Source organism: Geotrypetes seraphini, chromosome 10 (assembly GCF_902459505.1).
Source record: "Geotrypetes seraphini chromosome 10, aGeoSer1.1, whole genome shotgun sequence".
Lineage (NCBI taxonomy): Eukaryota > Metazoa > Chordata > Amphibia > Gymnophiona > Dermophiidae > Geotrypetes > Geotrypetes seraphini.
The window spans coordinates 45987915-46007592 of record NC_047093.1 but is presented as its reverse complement, the minus strand read 5'-3'; the positions used below and the strand labels follow the sequence as shown (position 1 = coordinate 46007592).

The 19678-nt window shown below is 41.0% G+C and overlaps 1 protein-coding gene across 2 annotated transcripts in view; it reads left to right on the top strand.

Moving 5' to 3' along the window:
• The window catches only part of DNAH9 (dynein axonemal heavy chain 9), a 366622-nt gene that overhangs the window by 162539 nt on the left and 184405 nt on the right, over positions 1–19678 (top strand). For both annotated transcript variants that reach the window (XM_033960210.1, XM_033960209.1), the window contains exons 44-47: positions 229–391; positions 5006–5129; positions 12468–12610; positions 18678–18839. In XM_033960210.1, coding sequence (XP_033816101.1) covers positions 229–391; positions 5006–5129; positions 12468–12610; positions 18678–18839 — 592 coding nt within the window. The remainder of the gene's footprint in view (positions 1–228; positions 392–5005; positions 5130–12467; positions 12611–18677; positions 18840–19678) is intronic.

The window sequence follows — 19678 nt, the reverse complement described above, 5'->3', positions numbered from 1 at the left end:
CAGGTTTGTTAAGTATTTCCCTGTCCCTAGAGGGATGAATCTCTACCTGAACAAATGGAGGGTTAATTGCCCAAGCTCACAAGAAGTGTCAACCAGATTTGAACCCGACTTCCCTGATTCCTATCCTTCTGCTCTAAACCACTAGGCTATGAAAAGCACATGTGTTTTAAATTCCTCCCCACCACCGCTGCCTCTTCAAACTAATTAGATTCTCTTTCCTCATTGCAGTTGTCGCATTAACCGTATCCTGGAATCCCCTCGGGGCAATGCCCTGCTCGTTGGGGTTGGTGGAAGTGGCAAGCAAAGCCTCACCAGACTGGCTGCCTTCATTAGCTCATTAGAAGTTTTCCAGATTACACTGAGGAAAGGCTATGGCATCCCTGATCTGAAGGTGGGTTTGTGAGAAATAACCCTTTCTGTCAAACTGACTTCCTTCTGGGAGAAAGATTAATAGGTACGAGTAGACCTGGATTTCAGTTTCTCCATTCCATGTCATTCTTAGATTGACCTTAATCAGTTAATATCCACCAACTGTAAAGACTACAGCTTTTGAAAGTGAAGGCAAAATTTAGTGGTTTTAGAACCCCCCACCTAAAAATTCCTAACTAAAAGATCTTAATTCAGCCCTTGCATCCTCTCCACACCCCCCCCCCCCAATCTTAAATACAATAGAACATAGGTCAGCTCCTGCTTCTGGTGCTGCTGTCTCAGAATGGTGGCACTTGACCCCTAGCAATGCATTCTGACATACCACTAGGGGATAGTGTACTAAATAAGGCAATCTTTACCTCATTTAAACTAAACTAAACTAAACCTTAGGTTTGTATACCACATCTTCTCCACATGGAGAAGCTCGGCATGGTTTATAGGAGCTGGGATAGAAAAGGAACTCCAATGAAGGGTCATAGGAACTTAGTATAAAGAATCTTTAGAGGGGCTTAGTATACCAGAGAGGGAGGAAGTATTACATTTTTGAGAATAGCCAAGTTTTCAGATGTTTATGGAAAAGTTGGAGGGAGCTCAGATTCCGAAGTGGGGAGGTAAGGTTATTCCAGAGCTCAGTGATTCTGAAGGGGAGGGATGTCCCTAGTTTTCATGTATGGGATATGCCTTTTAATGAGGGGAAGGATAGTTTTAATTTTGGGGTGGATCTGGTGGTATTAGGATTTGAGGAATTCCAAGAAAGTGGAATAAAGGGAGGAAGGATGCTGTGTAGGATCTTGAAAGTTAGGCAGGCACATTTAAAGTGGACCCTTTAGATTACTGGAAGCCAGTGAAGCTTGGACAGGAGCGGTGAGACATGGTCAAATTTACCTTTTGCGAAGATAAGCTTAGCCGCGGCATTCTGAATCCGCTGAAGTCTTTGAAGGCTTTTCTTTGTTAGGTTTAAGTAGATAGAGTTGCAATAGTCCAGTCTGGAAAGGATGATGGATTGTACAAGGACGGCAAAGTGTTTTTGATGAAAGCAGGATCTCACTTTCCTCAGCATGTGAAGGCTGAAAAAGCATTTTTTTTTTTACCAAGGAATTGAGTTGGTCATTGAAGGACAATGTAGAGTCAATGATGATGACCAGAGTTTTGCTTGAGAACTCAAGCTGCAGTGTGGAGCTAGAGGACAGTGGGATGAAGGTGGGTAGTTGGTCTAATTTTGGGCCGAGCCAAAGTAGTTTTGTTTTGGACTTGTTCAGTTTCATTTGTACGGTGAGAGCCCAGGATTAGAGGTTTGTTATACATGAGGATATGTTCTCAGAGAGGTTAGTGAGATTTGAGTTGGTCTCGAGGAGGACAAGGATGTCATCAGCTTAAGTGTAAAGTGTTTCTAGGGGGGATAGATGGAGGAGTTGTTGAAAAGAATAGGAGATCGAGGTGAACCCTGCGGGACTGCACATATCAGTTTCCAGGGGGAGGATGAGATGCCATTCATGTTAACAGTGTAAGAGTGGGAACGTAAGAATTTTGAGAACCAGTCTAGGACTGTGGAGTTAATGCCTATCTCGGAGAGTTGGAAAACTAGAATATCATGTCAATAGAATATCATGTCAAAAGCTACAGAAAGGTCGAATTGTGGAAGAACAGCGAACTTATTACGAGAATGAAGTTGTTGAACCTTTGAGATTAATGAGGTCAATAGGGATTCGGTGCTGAAGTTGGGTCTAAAACCATATTGGTAAGGTAGGAGAATAGAGAATCTCTCTAAATAGGATGAGAGTTGGGTAGATATGATAGACTCTAGCATCTTGGTTAGGAGAGGGATATTTGCTATTGGGCAATAGCTGGATGGTGTGGAAGGGTCTAGGTCAGCTTTTTTCAGTAGTGGGGTCAAGGCAATATGTCCCATTTCTGGAGAAAATAGGCCTGATTGTAGGGCAGAGTTTAAAAGTTTGGTAAGAGATGAGATGGCCTGTGTGGGAATTTTCTCATATAGGTAGGAGGGGAATGGGTCCAAGGTACAGTTGCAGGATTTCAGTTTGAGGCAGAGTTTAAAGACCAGGGATTCAGATACGTGCTCAAAGGCAGTCCAGGATCTGTTGACTGGGATAGGGTTGGAGACCGTTAGGGTAGGGTTGGAGTCGGTGGGCACCAGAGAGTTGTAGGAGACTGCATGTGGGAAGGAGCATCTTAAGGTAGTGACCTTTTCGTTGAAAAATTTTGCTAGAACATCGGCTGAAAGAGAGGAGGGGAGCATAGTGTAGTCGTTTTTGGAAGTTAAGGAGTGCCAGATGTTGAACAATGTACTACTCTGGTTGTTGGATCTGGAGATTTTATCACCATAGAAGTTCTTCCTTGCTTTTTTTAGTACTGTATTGTAGAACTTAATATTGACCCTCCAGGACTGTCTATCTGTAGGGGATTTAGATTTTTTCCATTTTCACTCCAGAGCTCGACATTTCTGCTTCAGTTCTCTGTAATATGGAAGGTACCAAGGGGCCTTACGGGAGTAAGAGATGGTTTTAGTGGATAGTGGGGCGAGGGAATGGTATGTGGACTCGGAGAGGACGATCCAGTTGTGCCAATTGATTTCTGAATCTACAGGCTTAGGAGCAGAGGAGAATTGGTTGAGAAATTTGGTCCAGAACAATTCGCTCGTAATTTTTTATGGAATGTAATGGAATTTGAGGTACGGGGTGGGGCCCCAAGATGCGACATGAAAATGGGGAGACAGAAAGCCCTAAGAAGTGGTCGGACCAAGGGACGTGTTCCCAGCGAGTATCATCGGCTGAAGTTTTGTAAGCGGTAAGATCAAGGAAACTGATGAAGTCTAGTGTGTGCCCCTTTTCATGGGTTGGAGAGGATGCGGAGGGGGGAGAAACCTAGAGAGGTGAAGAAGTTATTAAATTCAGTCGCATCCTTGCTGGTTATGTCGTCTAGGTGGAGATTGATATCACCAGTGATCAGTAATCTTTGAAATTTGAGGAAGGCATTTGTTATGGTCTCGAGGATGAGTTCGGAGAATTTGTTCCAAGGGGTTGGTGGGTGATATAATAGCAAGATACCCAGTGGGTGAAGGTGGAGTTCATTGTTGACTGAGGCTAGCATATATTCTAGTGAAGTGTGGCTACCCTTTTCGAGGAGCTGGACATCGAAGAATGATTTGTAGAGGAGTGCAGGCCACCTCCTTTTCGGTTAGCTCTGGGTGAGAAGAGGCCTTGGTAACCATGGGAGCAGAGTTCGTTTTGTGTAAATAGGTCATCTTTTGTAATCCATGATTCCGTGATACATAGGAATCCAGGGTCAAAAACCTCGAGTAGGTCCTTCAAAATTTGAGTCTTGTTGCATGCGGATCTGGCGTTGCAATAAAGTGTCGGGACTGGGGTGAGAGAGTCAGAGGCATGGTTGGGAAGATTGGCAGGGAGAACAGGCTTTTGGCAGACTGATCGCTAGAGCTGCTCCGAATACACCACTAGTGGTCAGACACCACAGTTTGGCATGACTGCAGCATCAGAGGCAGTAATGAATGAACATTGCTCCTGCCTTTCAGTTTTTTGAGGTGAGTAGGAGGGTCAAGAAGGGGTGATTTGGGGAAGGGTGCACTAGAATATTAGGAATTTGTTTTTTTGTGTTGAGGAAGGAGTTGTGTGTGTGTGTATAGAACTACTAGACAACCAGGACTTTTTGTGTGTTGGATCGGAGGAAAGGGGGGTCAACAGACTACCAGGACTAATTTTGTAATATTGGAAGGGGGATGCAGGCGGGAGGTCTGCTAGACTACTAGGGATAAATTTATGGTGTTGTGGTGGGGGTAGGCCTGAGAGGACAAATGATAACAGATCTAGCAGCTTTTTTTGTTAATGTCCCTCCACCTTTTCTGTCTGCGGATGAACCATTCACTACTCACAGACTGACAAGAAGCAAGTCATTTTAGCAATAAACTATAGATTAGTGCAGCACTGTGCACTGTTTTTTTTCTGGTAGCAGACACTTTTTTTTAATATGGTAGTCATTTGCATGCTCATTGCTTACTGCATTGAGGCACATAAACATTGTTATAACCTTGCATTAGAAGCTGCTCAACCATCAGTGCATGACTTTGTGCGATTCTACATCAGCCCCTGAATTTTTCCTTCAGGCATTTGGAATGTAACTGTTTGGGATACTTCAGATAGAAATGCAGCAGATCACATGTCCTTCACCTCACCTTTCTTTGCTGCTGGGAGTATGCACTGACTTCAGGTCATGGGTGGAGGGAGAAAACACTCCATCACTGCCTCCTATAGTTTTGATGCAACCATTTGTTAGGACAGTGTTTCTCAACTTGATCCTGGAGTACCCCCTCGCCAGTCAGGTTTTCAGCATATTCATATGCTGAAAGAAATTTGCATATAATGGAGGCAGTGTATACAAATTTCTTTCATGCATATTCATTGTGGATATCCTGAAAACCTGACTGGCAAGGGGGTATTCCAGGACCGAGCTGAGAAACGCTGTGTTAGGGAACACATGCACACGTATACCTGTTTATCCCTGTGCAAAGAGCAATAATCATCTGTATATTCTGCCCCTGCAGGCAGACCTGGCAAACATGTACATGAAGGCTGGTGTGAAGAATGTTGGCACAGTTTTTCTCATGACAGATGCCCAAGTGTCTGATGAGAAGTTTCTTGTTCTGGTAAATGATTTGCTGGCTTCAGGTATGATGTTTTCACTTTATTCTAAACTATCAGTTTACAGATAAATTACATTCAGACAATCAGATCAGTGGATTAATTTTTCATGCCAAGCACACATAACAGCTTTTAAACAAAATGTTGCATTTGATTTTGGAGCAAATATTCAGCAGTTTGCTATCTATATAAACTCATCTGGATATCTGTAACTGGTTCTCCAGATAAGTATTTGCCACCATATATAACTGGTTAATAATGTACCAGAAATATGTGGGTTAATTCTATACACTGAGCACTAACCTTTATGTGCAGATTACATAAGTAAATGATTAGAGCAGGGGTTCTTCTCAATCCAGGCCCAATAAATTTTAAAATGCTGGTAAAATGCACAATTAATAACAATGTCATAAGATTTACCAAACTAACAAGACAGTTCCAATATTGATAATGTTGTTAGACCAAACATATCAGTATTATCAGTATCTCAAAATAAGCAATCCTAATTCAAAATAACTTTTCCTGTTACTAAAAATTCTTCAATTCTTTCATTCCCTATGTTACAAATTTTATTTTGCTATATCCTTGTAAATTGCTTAGGCTTATGCGGTATATAAATAAATAATTATGTTATGTTATGTTATGTTATTAGGACTGAATCATTAGACAGGGTCTTAGTAAGAGCAGGGGATGCTGACTGTTTGTCTAACCTGTAAAGAACTTAGAAGAAGGGAAGGTCGTGTGGATCTTGCATTTGATATAATGCTTTTCTGTGGCACAGCTAAAGAGGTTTCCATACTATATATCAGGAGATAAGAGGAAGTTAGACTTTACACAGACCTGGAAGGAGAGGAAACAGCCAGCCTAGCATGGGACTTGAGGGAGATGGTAGAAACTTGTACACTGAGCTAGCTTAACTGCTAGGCAAACTAGGTAGTCATTTGGGAGGAGGGCAGGGGCAAAAAGCAGCTTCAAGTCAGCAAGCGCTTTCTACATATATTCAGTACAACTTCCTAGCCAGATAGTGGTGCTAGATATAAGTTGTGTTCGGCCTTAAAAAAAAAAAATTTGTAGTTAACTGTCAGGTCTGAATGTCGACCTGTGTGTGTTTGCCACCATCAGAATGCGCAGCTTCTTTGCTATAAACATTTGTGTAATAACTATATGCAAGAAACTGCACATCTTAGAAAAGTTCAGTTTATTTGATATACTGCCAATATAAAACTAAGATTAAAATCTAAGCGGTCTACAATAAAAATTGGGGTAGGGGAATAAAACACTCACACAATAAAAAAAAAAACACACCACAAAAAACAATATAATCTCAAACAATACTGGAAACATAAGGAGGAAGGGTAGAATTAAAATATTTGAAGGAAAAAAGGGGAAAAGGCAAAAAAATAAATAAAAGGGAACAGGATAAAATCAGTTCAAAATATTCTGAAAAAAATAAACTATGCACTATAGGCCTATGAAAAATAGTAGGCTTTTAATTGAGCTTTAAATGTTGAAAATGACCTTTCTATTTGGAGGTATAGGGGAAGGAAATTCCAAAGAGTAGGGGCCATAAGTGAAAAGGAAGAGTTTCTGTGAACATCCAAAAATAACTTCCTAAATGAAGGGACTGTCAATAAAGACTGAGATGAGGAATGAAGGGTTCTCGGGGTGGGGGGAGGAGGGGGAAATATTGAACTAAATAGCCATCAGTAGGTATTTTTCTCATTTTGCACATTTATCTGTAACAAGAAAGTACATATTCCGTTGCCGGGCCAAAAATATGGAATTCCCTTTCTATCTTAGGGCTCCTTTTACTAAGGTAAGCTAGCGTTTTTAGCGCATGCAGGATTTTAGCGCGTGCTAAACCCGCGCTACGCTTCTAGAACTAACGCCAGCTCAATGCTGGCATTAAGGTCTAACGTGCACTATTCCACGTGTTAAAGCCCTAACGCACCTTTGTTAAAAGAGCCCTTAGAGTTGAGCAGGATTATCTAACATTGGAGAGCATACATTAAACATTTTTGTTCATCCATGTTCATAGGATAAATTAACAATATTGGTGTTTCAGTTCCATGTATGTCTCCCATTGTCTGTGCCTTACATATATTGGGTATGTACTTTAATCCATTTTAATATGCAGAGAATTTCCACAAGCTGGAATAGTGTGAAATAAATAAATGAGACAGTTGTGCGTCATTGTTCCAGAGAGTGGCGGGATCAGTGCTGACGCTGTCTGAGGGAGTGACATGATCTGGGGAAAGCTAATGACTCGGATACTGAATGTCAACAGGAAATCAATATTTTAGTGTGTTTTCGGTGTTTCAGTGGGTTATTTCTGTAGGCTATATTTCAGCAGGATTCAGAAAGGCAGTACAAGATAAGAAGCTGATGTATTTCAAGCAGGGTAGAAACCTCAAGATGATATTGTTTCTCGATTATGTTTGTTTATGACATTTGATAAACCACCTTTTCAGCATGGCATGACAAAGCAGTGCACAGATTTAACCAGGACTGGCTGACTACCCCCAGACCAACTTGGATCCGTTTCTTATATCCTGTTTAACTATACAAAGAACTTGCTTTGCGTTTAGCCACCCATCTTTTACCCCATGACTCTGTACTACCCATCTTGTCCCCATCTACATATCTGCCTTGGCTGCTTGGTTACATGATGAGCTGTATTGTAGGCAAAACATGAGCATCATATCTATCTACTTGAATGTTCTAACGAAAACAAAAACACTGTAGAGAAGTGATGTTCAAGATGCAGGCTTTATTGAAAGTACAGTCAATAAATCCACATGACGAGATACCTAGGACCCAAGTGATTGGGGACGATGGACCCAACACGGCCCTTGTTTTGACAAAACTGTCTTTCTCAGGGGTCCCTGAAAGTCCTAATGCAAAAACATGTGGATCAAAGACTAAAAATGATTCTGGACAAAAACTATGCGCGGTTGAGAAATCCTCAATAGCAGGAGAAAAAAAATGTTCAATGTTCTAATGCATGCTTATTAAGTGTCTATTTGGTATCATTTTGACATCATATTATATCTGTTGTTTGAATGTTCTTCCATACTATCTATTATGGTATTGTTTGTATTGTATATTGCATTGTATGATATTTCTGTTATATAGTTTTTTTGCAGTGTTAAATATGTATAATTTTGATACCATTTCATAGTAATCCTATTATTAGATATGAATTTGTTGTTTAAAAGTTTAAATTATTTGTTGTATTTATGTTTATATTTGTTTATTTTGCTACTGTTGTGCTGTTAACAAAATTGTACATTGTATGTCAAACTATACCTGCTGTACACCACTTTGGGTGAATCTCTTCATAAAGGCAGTCGATAAATAAGTACTACTCTAGAACCCATACATGCCAAAAAAAAGTTACAATTTTGTTAACAGCATGAAAGTAGCAAAATCCCAGTGTTGCTCCTTGTGACCATGGACAAGTCACTTAATTCTTCATTGCCCCGGGTACAAAATAAGTACCTGTGTATACTGTATATAAGTTAGAACAACACAAGTATATGAGAAATATATCACAATAAACCAACAATCTCAAAATGATAGCACAGTACACATATAATCCTGATGAAAAGGGTTGAGCCTCTGAACAAAGAAGAACAATGAAACATGCGGTTATTCAAAAGCCAGGGTCCAACAGCTTTCTCGTCAAAAATCACTTCGAAGTAGGAAAAAGCCTCAGAGCCCCTCCTCTACCTGCCGACAAAGCGGCTACAAAAAATGGAGAATACAACAGGGTAGAATCACGTCACAAGCATAAAAAAAACCCTTGGTAAGATATTTGAACAGAAAAAAAAGCCTTGTGCAATGCAGGACCTCTGGTTTCAGAATAAAGCCATTGTGGAACAATAAATCATTGAAGGAGTAACTTATCTGAAGTTGAAATCACCGCACATCGACGATGGCCAGCATTTCGCTAAACTTTAGCTGCCTCAGGATGTGAAGGTGCTATTTTACGCTCCACTTCTCATCATGGCTGCCGCCCTGTGTTGTTTTCAATTTTAACCAAGCTCCGTGCAACACTTGGTTTACCTTCCAGATTTAAGGGGTCCTTTTACTAGGTTCCACTAATGGATTTTGAAATAAACTACATGTTGTGCAACCCAATATATACCCATGGACTGCATGGCATTTAACATACTAATTTGCTAGTGCATGCTAAATGTGTTAATATGTCTTAGTCAAAGGACACCTAATGTCTTAAATTTCTGATTATTGAAATAGTCAGTTCATCAAATTATATCATGCATTATATAACACACGTGGGGAATCTCAGAACGCCACCCTAGTGAGCCAGTGAAGATTGCTGCCATGCTGTACTATATTAGACAGGGTAGCGGTCTGAGATTCACCACATGTACATGATATAATTTGATGAATTGACTATTTGAATAATTTTTATCATCAAAGTTTTCCAATTTCAAGTGTGATTTTAAATTTCTGATGCCATGCATGAGTTTCAGGAAAGACAGGGCTTTGAGAGAAACCAGGTAGAAGATCTCCTTTACTAAACCATAAAATTTCCATTTTATTTTTACATTGAACTGCAAACAATCTTTCACTAAACATGTAATTACTGCCCACATACACACTCACTGCATTTTTCAAATCCTCCACACTTATCAGTCTATAGAACAAAAATATGAACATTATCTGCATAAAACAATGAAAAGAAACCAAATGGATGAATGACATGTACCAATGAGCAGAAATATAAATTAAACAATGGGAAGGACAGGGTTAAGGGGACCTTGTTGAACCCCATCTGGCAGCTGCATCACTAAGGAAGCACCCCCTGCTTCCAAAACTCAAAAAGTTATAGTCTGCCAAAAAAGATGCATAAAATAATGGAAAAATAAAAGGCTCTGCCAGTTGTGGAGTCTTTTATAAGGTATATATATAAGGTTCTGCAGAAGTGCATGATTATTTGCTGGCACACACATTTGGAGCAGCCATTTTCCAACTATACATGTGGGAAAGCATAAATGTAGAAGCTTCCATGTGGAAGTGACAAATTTGCAACCTCTATGCGTGAGTAATGATGTTTCCACCTGTACTGGCCCATTTTACATACTATACCTGTAAGTGCTACCAATTAAGCATTAAGGCTGAAATTTTTAAGTGTGGGTTTTTTGGGGTTTTATTTAAGTTTGGAGGCAGAAATAAACTAGGGATTAAGAAAAATTTCTCCCTTAATCCCCCATGTAAATCTCTGGCTGAAAGTTGCAAGACACAAAGGTGAAACTAGGAAACACACGGTCAGATTTTTGGCTCATCTAAGCCACGCCCCCTTGAAATATCTGCGTAGTGAATATTTAAAATAGCTGTTTTCTGAAATCACCAGTTACATCACCATTCAGAACACGCTTCTCCCACCTCCCAGTGGATAAATTTCTGTACCTACAATATGAGTGTAAAAAATTTGCAGTTCTGTGATACAAACTACCTGCAGAAATGCAAACCAACAGCTAAATGGGAGCCCGAGACCCCCCCGTGTTGATGGGCGGAATATAACATGGGGCTGGTAGGCCCTCATGTTGCCCATCGGCCGGGAAGGTAGGGGGGAGGGGTAATAGGTAGGGAAGAACAGATAGGTTAGAGGGCCTGTCAGGCAGAGTAGTTTTAATTTGATTGGTGGGAAGGTGGATATCGCGCGGGGCCGAGGCTATTAAGGAGGGGAAGTAGGAGGACTCGTCCTCTTCAGGGGTCCTCCAGGGTGGCTTTTCCCACCCACCCGCCCATTTGTTATGGGGCAGTACACAGTAGCTCGGGGTGGCAGATCACCCGAGCTACAGGGTCATTGGGGCTCATCAGGTGATGAGTGGTGGGCCGGCGGATTGCCATGCCCGGTGGGTCAGTTGACCCGGATAAAGGGGCATGAAGGACATGCCACCCCTCTGACCCTTGCTGTGGTGGCGGGGTCAAGGGCACGGAACAATTTATTGGGTAGCTCGGGAGGAGCTCTTTGTTTCATGTTAATGGAACTTATGATATGTTAAAGTGTTTTGATTAATAAACTGAGCTGCGGCTAATTTCTGCCATCTAAGACTGTAGTGTTTGTAATGGTGGCCAAAATGGGGAAAGGTCTTGGTTATGGGGGGTGGGAGAGTATATGGGCAGACACCAGGGACTTTCCAGATCCCGTTGTTATATCACTATTGCCCTCCCTATTCTAAAAAACAAACACCTGATTAGTGAAGAAGATAACGCAACCAAAAAGAGAGAACTGGGTAGCACAATAACATTATTTTCTATGACTGTGCAACTTGTCTTTAAATACTGCACATAAGACTCAGCTTATGAAGGTTTCTCAAAGAATATGACTGTAGTCATGAGCTATTATCATTTATTATGGAAAAATAATGTTAATGCCTACTTTTATTTTACATATTTTTAAAATTTTTATTGTTCCACTTTTGAAAGGTATCATTTTATGAAAGCAATTGCTGAGCATTTTCACATTAAAAATATTTTAAAAAATAACTTATGTAAAAGAGACTACTTCTGATTAAATCATAGCCTTATGAGAGGCTAGAAGAGTCTTTTAAAAAAATCTGTATTACTCCTACAAATAATTTTCATGGATGCAAATTAGTCATTTTAAAATACTCATGCAAAATACTCTCTAGATCTGATAAGTCTGAACATGTTACCAGACATTGTATTGCATTGTATTGGTTAAAAGTGGAGTTTCAAGTGAAGCATAAGATTTTCTTGATGGTATATTTGGGTGTCAATCATATGGCACCTAAAAATCTGTGTGAATGTCTAGCACCTTATATTCCTGTGAGGCAATTGAGATTGTCTACACAGGCACACTTGACTGTCCCAGGTTTGAGAAGCTTGCATTATGAGAGTACAAGGAAACGTGTTTTCATGTGCAGACCCCATGGAGTGGAACAAGTTGCCTGTGAATTTATGGCATTTGAAAAATTTACAAGAATTTAAGAAACTGTTTTGCATTATGGCATTCAATGATATCGTGGCAGTGGCAGTGGAAATGGTTGAAAAAAAAATTGAACTCATGCTTTGTAATTGAATTATGTCATTTGGTAATATGTTGGGTCTGATGGGTCATTAGATTTTTTGTTATTTAATTATTTAGTATGTGTTTTTAATTGCTTTTGTTGTGTACTGTATGTTTGTTTTGTGATCTGCCTTGGACAAAGGCAGACTAGAAATAAACTAAACTCTGTAAAAATTGGTAGCAACTCCTGTGTGAGATGTGACAAGATATTATGTGAGTGCATTAGCATTACTGGAAGCAGAGACCCTTGTCGCAACTAATACGGTAAGTTTTATACAACTATGTTACTACTGTGTTCCCAGGTGAGATACCTGATCTATTCGCTGATGATGAAGTGGAGAACATCATTGGAAGCATGAGGAACGAAGTCAAGAGCCAAGGACTGATGGACACCAGGGAGAACTGCTGGAAGTTCTTTATAGACCGCGTCAGACGACAGCTCAAGGTGAGCAATGTCCAGGGACAGGGGCCATTTGACTCATCTGAAGCTCCTTTGTATTGTGGTAAGAAAATGGTAACACGGTTCTTTGTTTTCTAGTATATAGATACGAAGGGCAGTTAGAGAGCATCTTCAGTGAGTGTGGTCAGGGCTGCTAGTGATCCAGAGACTCGGCTCCTAATGTAGAGGACTGTGAGTTTCTACGTGGTTGTGACTGCATAGGGAAGGCAGCTCAGAGGGGGGTGGGGGTGCAGTTGTAGTGGGTAAAAATCACTGTCTGACTGATTTTTCGTGCTGGAAGAGGCTATCATGAGCAGGAATGACACCGGGAAGGAGATAAGTAGGGAGGGAAGAAAAGTTGATAATGCTAGTGTGTGTGAGGGGGGGGGGGGAGGAAGCTTAGATGATGATGCCATGTCTTCAATTCCCTCCTGGAATGTAAGAGAAGAATAGGAAATGCAGGAAGTTTATAGACACAATTGATGCAGCTGAGGTGCAAGGTCAAAGTATGACCTACTGCATAAAAAAGTAATATTTTTAGGTTTGAAAACTCTTAGAAGGGACTTTTCAAATCTATCTGTCTGGGTGACAGGATATTTTAACATTGACCAATATGTATGTTGCTCAAAGCATTTTTAAAAAATCATCTTTATCTCAGAGGCTAGGTAGGGTTGTGTTAAGGCCTAGGGACATTACAGTATGTATGTTATTATTTCCAGAAAAAGTGCCAACAGAAAAAAATGTGCCAATCACCCAGAAACCTGGTGCATGAATTTTCAAAGAGACAATGAGGCAGGCAATACATCTACTGCTTAGAGGATGTCCTATGTGTAGTTCTAGGCTGTCATGAATGTGCTGAAAGAGCAAATAAATCTCTAAGGTTCTTACCTTGATGTGCACTTTGTGTAGCTAGTTGTGTGTGACATTTACCTCACTATCACATATTCCCCTGCCGTTTTATTCTCTTCTTCAGTAACTATTGAACAAACGTATTTGTAGTATATTTCAGTTTTTTCTTTGTCACCTTCCATACAGCCCTCCTTCATTTGCCTGCATTTTCTAGAACCAGCTGTGTGCTTCCTGACATTCTTAAAAATAATAACAAAAAATAAAACCTTGCTGCTTTATATTATTGTGGTTATTGTTTTTTGTTCTGTTTGTAGCTCTGAAGGCCTTCCCTTCTTCTCTTATGGGCCCTCTTACTAAGTTTTTGCGTTTGACTGTGCTGTAAGAAGAAAAATTAATGCACAGTAAGCGAAAGGACTTCATGGTAACTGTAGGCTATACAGTGTTCCCCCCCGAATTCACTCATTTGCGGTATTCTCCGACCGCCTCTTCCCGTACTAAAGTCGGGCTACACCAATCAGGAGCTGCGTGTCAAAGCAGCTCCTGATTGGTACAGGAAGAGGCAGTCAGAGTATATCGCGAGTGATTTCCTTCACTTGCCGGCTCCTCCAAGCTGCCCTCTCCTGCCTCTCCAGGTGAAAAACTGTATTCGCGGGGGTTCCTGGAATGGCTTAACCTATGCCCAGCAGGGATGGCTTAACCTATGGACTAGGTGAGGCTCTGGCCTAGGGCACTGGTGATAAAGAATGCCAAATGTCCAAATCTGTGATGTCACCAGCCCATAGTTTAAGCTGGCCCAGATCCCCCAGAGGCAGAGAGGAAGTTTATCTAATGGTTGCACAGATACAAATAGTGAAAAAAAAGATCTGGCTTTGAATCCCTTCCCAATTCCCTCTCTGTTGCAGCGATGCTGGTACCTCTCCCCAACAATCTGGCATCTCCTTTGGCCTCTCAAGCCCCAGGCCTTGCCCTCAGGTGTCTGGCTTCTTTCCTGTTGTAGTGACACCAATGCCCCTCCAGTGTTTGTTTGTTTTTTTAAATGCTTTTAGAGCAATGGCTGGCAACGCAGAAGTGATGAACACCCATTACTGTTGCCCTTCCTACAGCCTTCACTCTGACCACTGACAGTTCCTGCCTATGGAGAAACAAGAAATTATCAGAGTGAAGACTGTAGGAAAGGTGCCAGCAATGGGTATGCATCACTTCTGCGCTGTCGGCCGCTACTCTAACAGCACTACAAAAAATATTGGAGGGGCGTCTTCGTCTAACTGGGTTAAGCACCTCTTCCCCACACCCATTTGGAAGTACCCTCTTAGATGGATTCTGTTACTCAGGAACATCTCTAGATATGGACATGCAGCTTCTGTGCCTCTAGTCTTTTAGTTGGTGCTTGAACATCAGGCAGCAGAGGTCAATCGTTGTATTTATTGCTTCAGTCCGTCTCCTCTGGCAGCATGCAGAGAACAGGATGAGGAGGGGCTGGAGAAAGGAGAAGAGGAACGATATCATTTATCAATAGGGACCATATGGGGATTGGAGGGGGCAGTTGGGGGGTGGACTAGAACTAGCCTGCAGATTTTTGTGATCCCAGAACTCAAAACACAGCAAAAGGAAGCATGGGAAAGGAGGCATGAATCTCCCTGAAGCACAAGTCAGGGAACTGAACCTCGGAAGAGAACCCCCGTCTACTTTTTACTCTAGCCCATCTCCTTCACTGCCACGAGAGCCCTTGTATTGATGTAATTAAACTCTGGAATTCATTGCAAGAGAATGAAGTAAATGCAATTAGCTTAGCATCATATTTAAAAAAATTGTTTGGACAAGTTCCTAAAAGAAGCATCCATAAACCATTATTAAGATGGACTTGGGAAAATCCACTGCCGTTTTACTCTTGGGATCTTGCCAGGTACAGTGTGACAGATGGATTTGCCACAGATAGATACAGGAAACTGGGTTTGATGGACTTTCAATCTGTACCAGTACACTGCAGCTATACTCATGTACTTTTATGCCCTGGTTTCCTTGAAAATGTTGCATCTCCTAAGAGTAGATAATGCACCTGGGTGAACATAAATAATTGTGGTTTGAAAATCTTTTTAGAAATCAACATTTTCCATCCCTTTCTCCCTGCTGCAAAACTAGCAACATGTGCAATAAACACCCCATCAGTTAAGGGGTTAAGAACTAGTAAAATCAAAAAGAACTGATTTTTGGTTTGACCTTTCAGTATCAGCCTGGCTTACTAAAGAAAATATGTACTGGTGCGTTCCCAGGAAGACACATGGCAGGCTGACATTAAAACACTTGAAGCATTAGTCCGGTGCCTTTAACACAAGTGAAATACATTGGAATACTTTACAGCACCTGCTGCTTTCTAATTGCAGGTACAAAATAGCTTTGCGGTCAGTTTAAGGGCATTCTAATATTAGCAATCTGTTTCCTTCTGGAATAGACTCATATCCTAAAAGTAGTGTGTGAACTCAAAATGTTTACAAACCCCCCCCCCCTCTTTTCTTTAAGGGCTCCTTTTACTAAGCTGCGATAGCGTTTTTAGCGCACACAGAATTGCCGCACGCGCTAAACCCACGCTACGCGGCTAGAACTAACGCCAGCTCAATGCTGGTGTTAGCGTCTAGCATGCGCGGCAATTTAGTGCGCACTAAGCACGCGCTAAAACCGCTATCGCAGCTTAGTAAAAGGAGCCCTAAGGGGTCCTTTTATCAAGCTGCGGCAGGGGTTTAACGCGTGGAATACCATAGAAACATAGAAAGTGATGGTAGAAAAGGGCTAAGTTTGCCCACTCCATTGACCCACCCGCCTAGTTAATCGCTCTCTGATGACCTTTTCCCTCGTAGAGATCCAACATGAGCATCCCATCTGTTCTTAAAATCTGGCACGCTGCTGGCCTCGATCACCTGTACTGGAAGCTTATTCCAGCTGTCAACCACTCTTTCGGTGAAGTACTTCCTGGTGTCGCCATGAAACTTCCCGCCCTTTATTTTCAGCGGGTGTCCTCTTGTGGCCGAGGGTCCTCTAAGAAGGAAAATATCATCTTCTACCTCGATACGACCAGTGACATACTTAAACGTCTCAATCATGTCTCCTCTCTCCCTACGTTCTTCGAGAAAGTATAGCCGCAATTCGTTCAGCCTTTCTTCATATGATAGATCTTTGAGCCCCGAGACCATCCTGGTGGCTATTCGCTGTACCGCCTGCCGCCCTAGTCGCTAACACCTCCATTGACGAGGCGTTAGTTTTTTGGCTTGATGCAGGGGTTTGCGCGTGATGAAATGTCCAACGCGCTAACCCCGCTAGCGCACCTTGATAAAAGGAGCCCTAAGTGTTTACATTTAGAATATTTGTGATTCTGAGAAACAATTCTGTGAAGCATGCCGTCATGCGCGTGAATAAACTTTTCCCTTTATTATGTACTAGAAAATATTTATTCAAAAGTAATCTTAAAGCAGAAATGGACAAAATCATAACAATAGTAAGGAGACAACAAGCAAAAATAATAGACACTAAGGTGGATAGTTATCATGCTGTATTACAACTAATGCTGAATGCAGCACACCACCGGAATACTGAATTTGTTCCAAGAACTCTGATACAAAGAAGATAAGTGCACAGTTTTTTCCTGTTTTGATTGTGACAGTACTTTCGACTCGCACAGTGATTTACTAGGAACTGGATATCTGTTTTTGTTAAGATAGTGGACGCGTATGATAGACATTGATATATTGATATAGACCAGTGGTCTCAAACTCAAACCCTTTGCAGGGCCACATTTTGGATTTGTAGGTACTTGGAGGGCCTCAGAAAAAATAGTTAATGTTATTAAAGAAATGACAATTTTGCATGAGCTAAAACTTTTTATAGTTTATAAATCTTTCCTTTTAGCTAAGTCTTAATAATAGTATTGTAATTTATAGCTAAAGAGACATATGATCAAGAAACTGTTTTATTTTACTTTTGTGATTTATGATAAACATACCAAGGGCCTCAAAATAGTACCTGGCGGGCTGCTAGTTTGAGACCACTGATATAGACTGTGAGATATATTCATTGATTAAATGGAGGTACATTGTTTTGATTTATCACAATTTTTGCACAAGAGAGGTCCTGGGATGTTTCACGAAATGTTACCTGATTGGGTTAATGAGCATTAACAAATCTTGTTCAAGGGTTTTCCCTTAATGAGTTGAGAAAACAGAGGACTCTCATTCACATATATACAATTTTTATATTATTAGTTTCATAGTGTGCCCCTTCCTAGGTAATTGTGAAGAAGTTGTTTAGATTTATATGAATATATCTGCAATCTTTTGCACTGAAAGAATTTTCAGGGTGTAGCATTATAGCTATAACATACTGTACATGTTGACGGTCACTAATGGAAGAGCAATACAAGGTAAATTAAGGTAGCATGGGTTTTACATTGAGATGCAAAACAGTTAATTATATGTAAATTTAATAACGTGGCTTACAGTAAATACAGCAAGGCACATTATTCCCAGAAAAATGCGACTAGCAAAAAGCTGGCATTACTTTTTCAACCTGATAAAAAGTACCCACAAACTTCTTAAAGGGGCTGGCCAAAGAGGCATAGTTCTCTCATCTGGTATCCCCTAATTAGATACCTCTTTAACTGGAAGACCCCCTCAAATCTGATTCCCTGTAGAAGCTCACCCAAATTGAAATTCCCCAACTCTGAAGGCCCCCTCCAACCTACTTTGCATTTTCACTGGGGTCTGCCTTTGGTAGCACTGGGTGCTAGTGACTCTTAGTGGTACTCTCATGATACTACCGCTAGAGGGTCAAGTTGCCATATAAGGGCAAAGTTCTTTCTAAGCTAGGCAGAACCTTAGGGGTGTCTATAATAAGTGAAGGCAATTTCTAACAGCTATCTAACTGTAAATAGACCATGGGTCTGGATTTTACATATGTAAAATCTGGTAATCCTATCGTAGCTGCTTTAGCCTTTCCTTATAGGGAAGTCATCCATCCCTTTTATAATTTTTGTCACCCTTCTCTGTACCTTTTATAATTCTGCTATATCTTTTTTTAGATAAGGTGACCAGAACTGCATACAATATTTGAAGTGCGGTCGTACCATAGAGCAATACAAGGGCATTATAACATTTTCATCTTTGTTACCCATTCCTTTCCTGATAATTCCTAACATTCTATTTGCCGATGGAGCCTGAATATCTCTCCTGTTTTGTAGGTGGCGCTCTGCTTCTCTCCTGTCGGAAATAAACTGAGAGTACGCAGCAGGAAGTTCCCTGCTGTGGTGAATTGTACATCTATAGACTGGTTCCATGAGTGGCCACAAGAGGCGCTAGAGTCCGTCAGCCTGCGCTTCCTTCAGGAGACAGAATGTATCGAGGTGAGAGTTCAGCCAAGTTGTCTTCTGTTATTGGTACTAGGGTTTAGAGTCTATGACATAGATCTTGTCCGTCAGCAGTGATTATGCACCCATCTGTCTGATAATGTGCAGCTTTGCACTGGGGAAATGCATCAGCAGCCTTCTTGCTGCAGGGCTATCAATATGCCAAAATAAAAAAAATATTGCACCTTTTAAATGAAAAGTTCACCTCTGTTTTATAAATAAATAATAAAGAAACTTTAACAATAGGAAGAAACAGATGAAATAAGAACATAAGAACATAAGAAGTTGCCTCCACTGGGTTAGACCAGAGGTCCATCCCGCCCAGTGGTCCGTTCCCGCGGTGGCCCACCAGGTCCTTTGACCTGTGAAGTGATTTGACCATTTTTATATCCTACCTCTGCTTCTATCTGTACCCCTCAATCCCTTTATCCTTTAGGAACCTATCCAAACCTTCCTTGAACCCCTGTACTGTGGTCTGGCCTATCACAACCTCTGGAAGAGCGTTCCATGAACTGAAGGATCCATTTGCTAATGGAATGACAGTGAAAACGTGGAGTAAAACTGGCAGTTTCTTAGGGGATGTGTCACACCTTTCATAGCATTTAAGAAATCTCTGATGCCTTGTTTTACTAGCTGTTTAAAGGACTCTAAGTGCAAACACAAGAGTGTTCATCTTTTTATCCAGAACCTTAACTCCCAAAGTGAACTATCATGCCCGGAAGGGTATGTATTTACTTGCCTTGAAAGAAATGAACAAGTGGTGCCCAGGCAGGAAATGATCACATAGAAAGTAATGTTCAACTTGCAGTGGTCAGCGTTTTTGTAAATGTTGACCA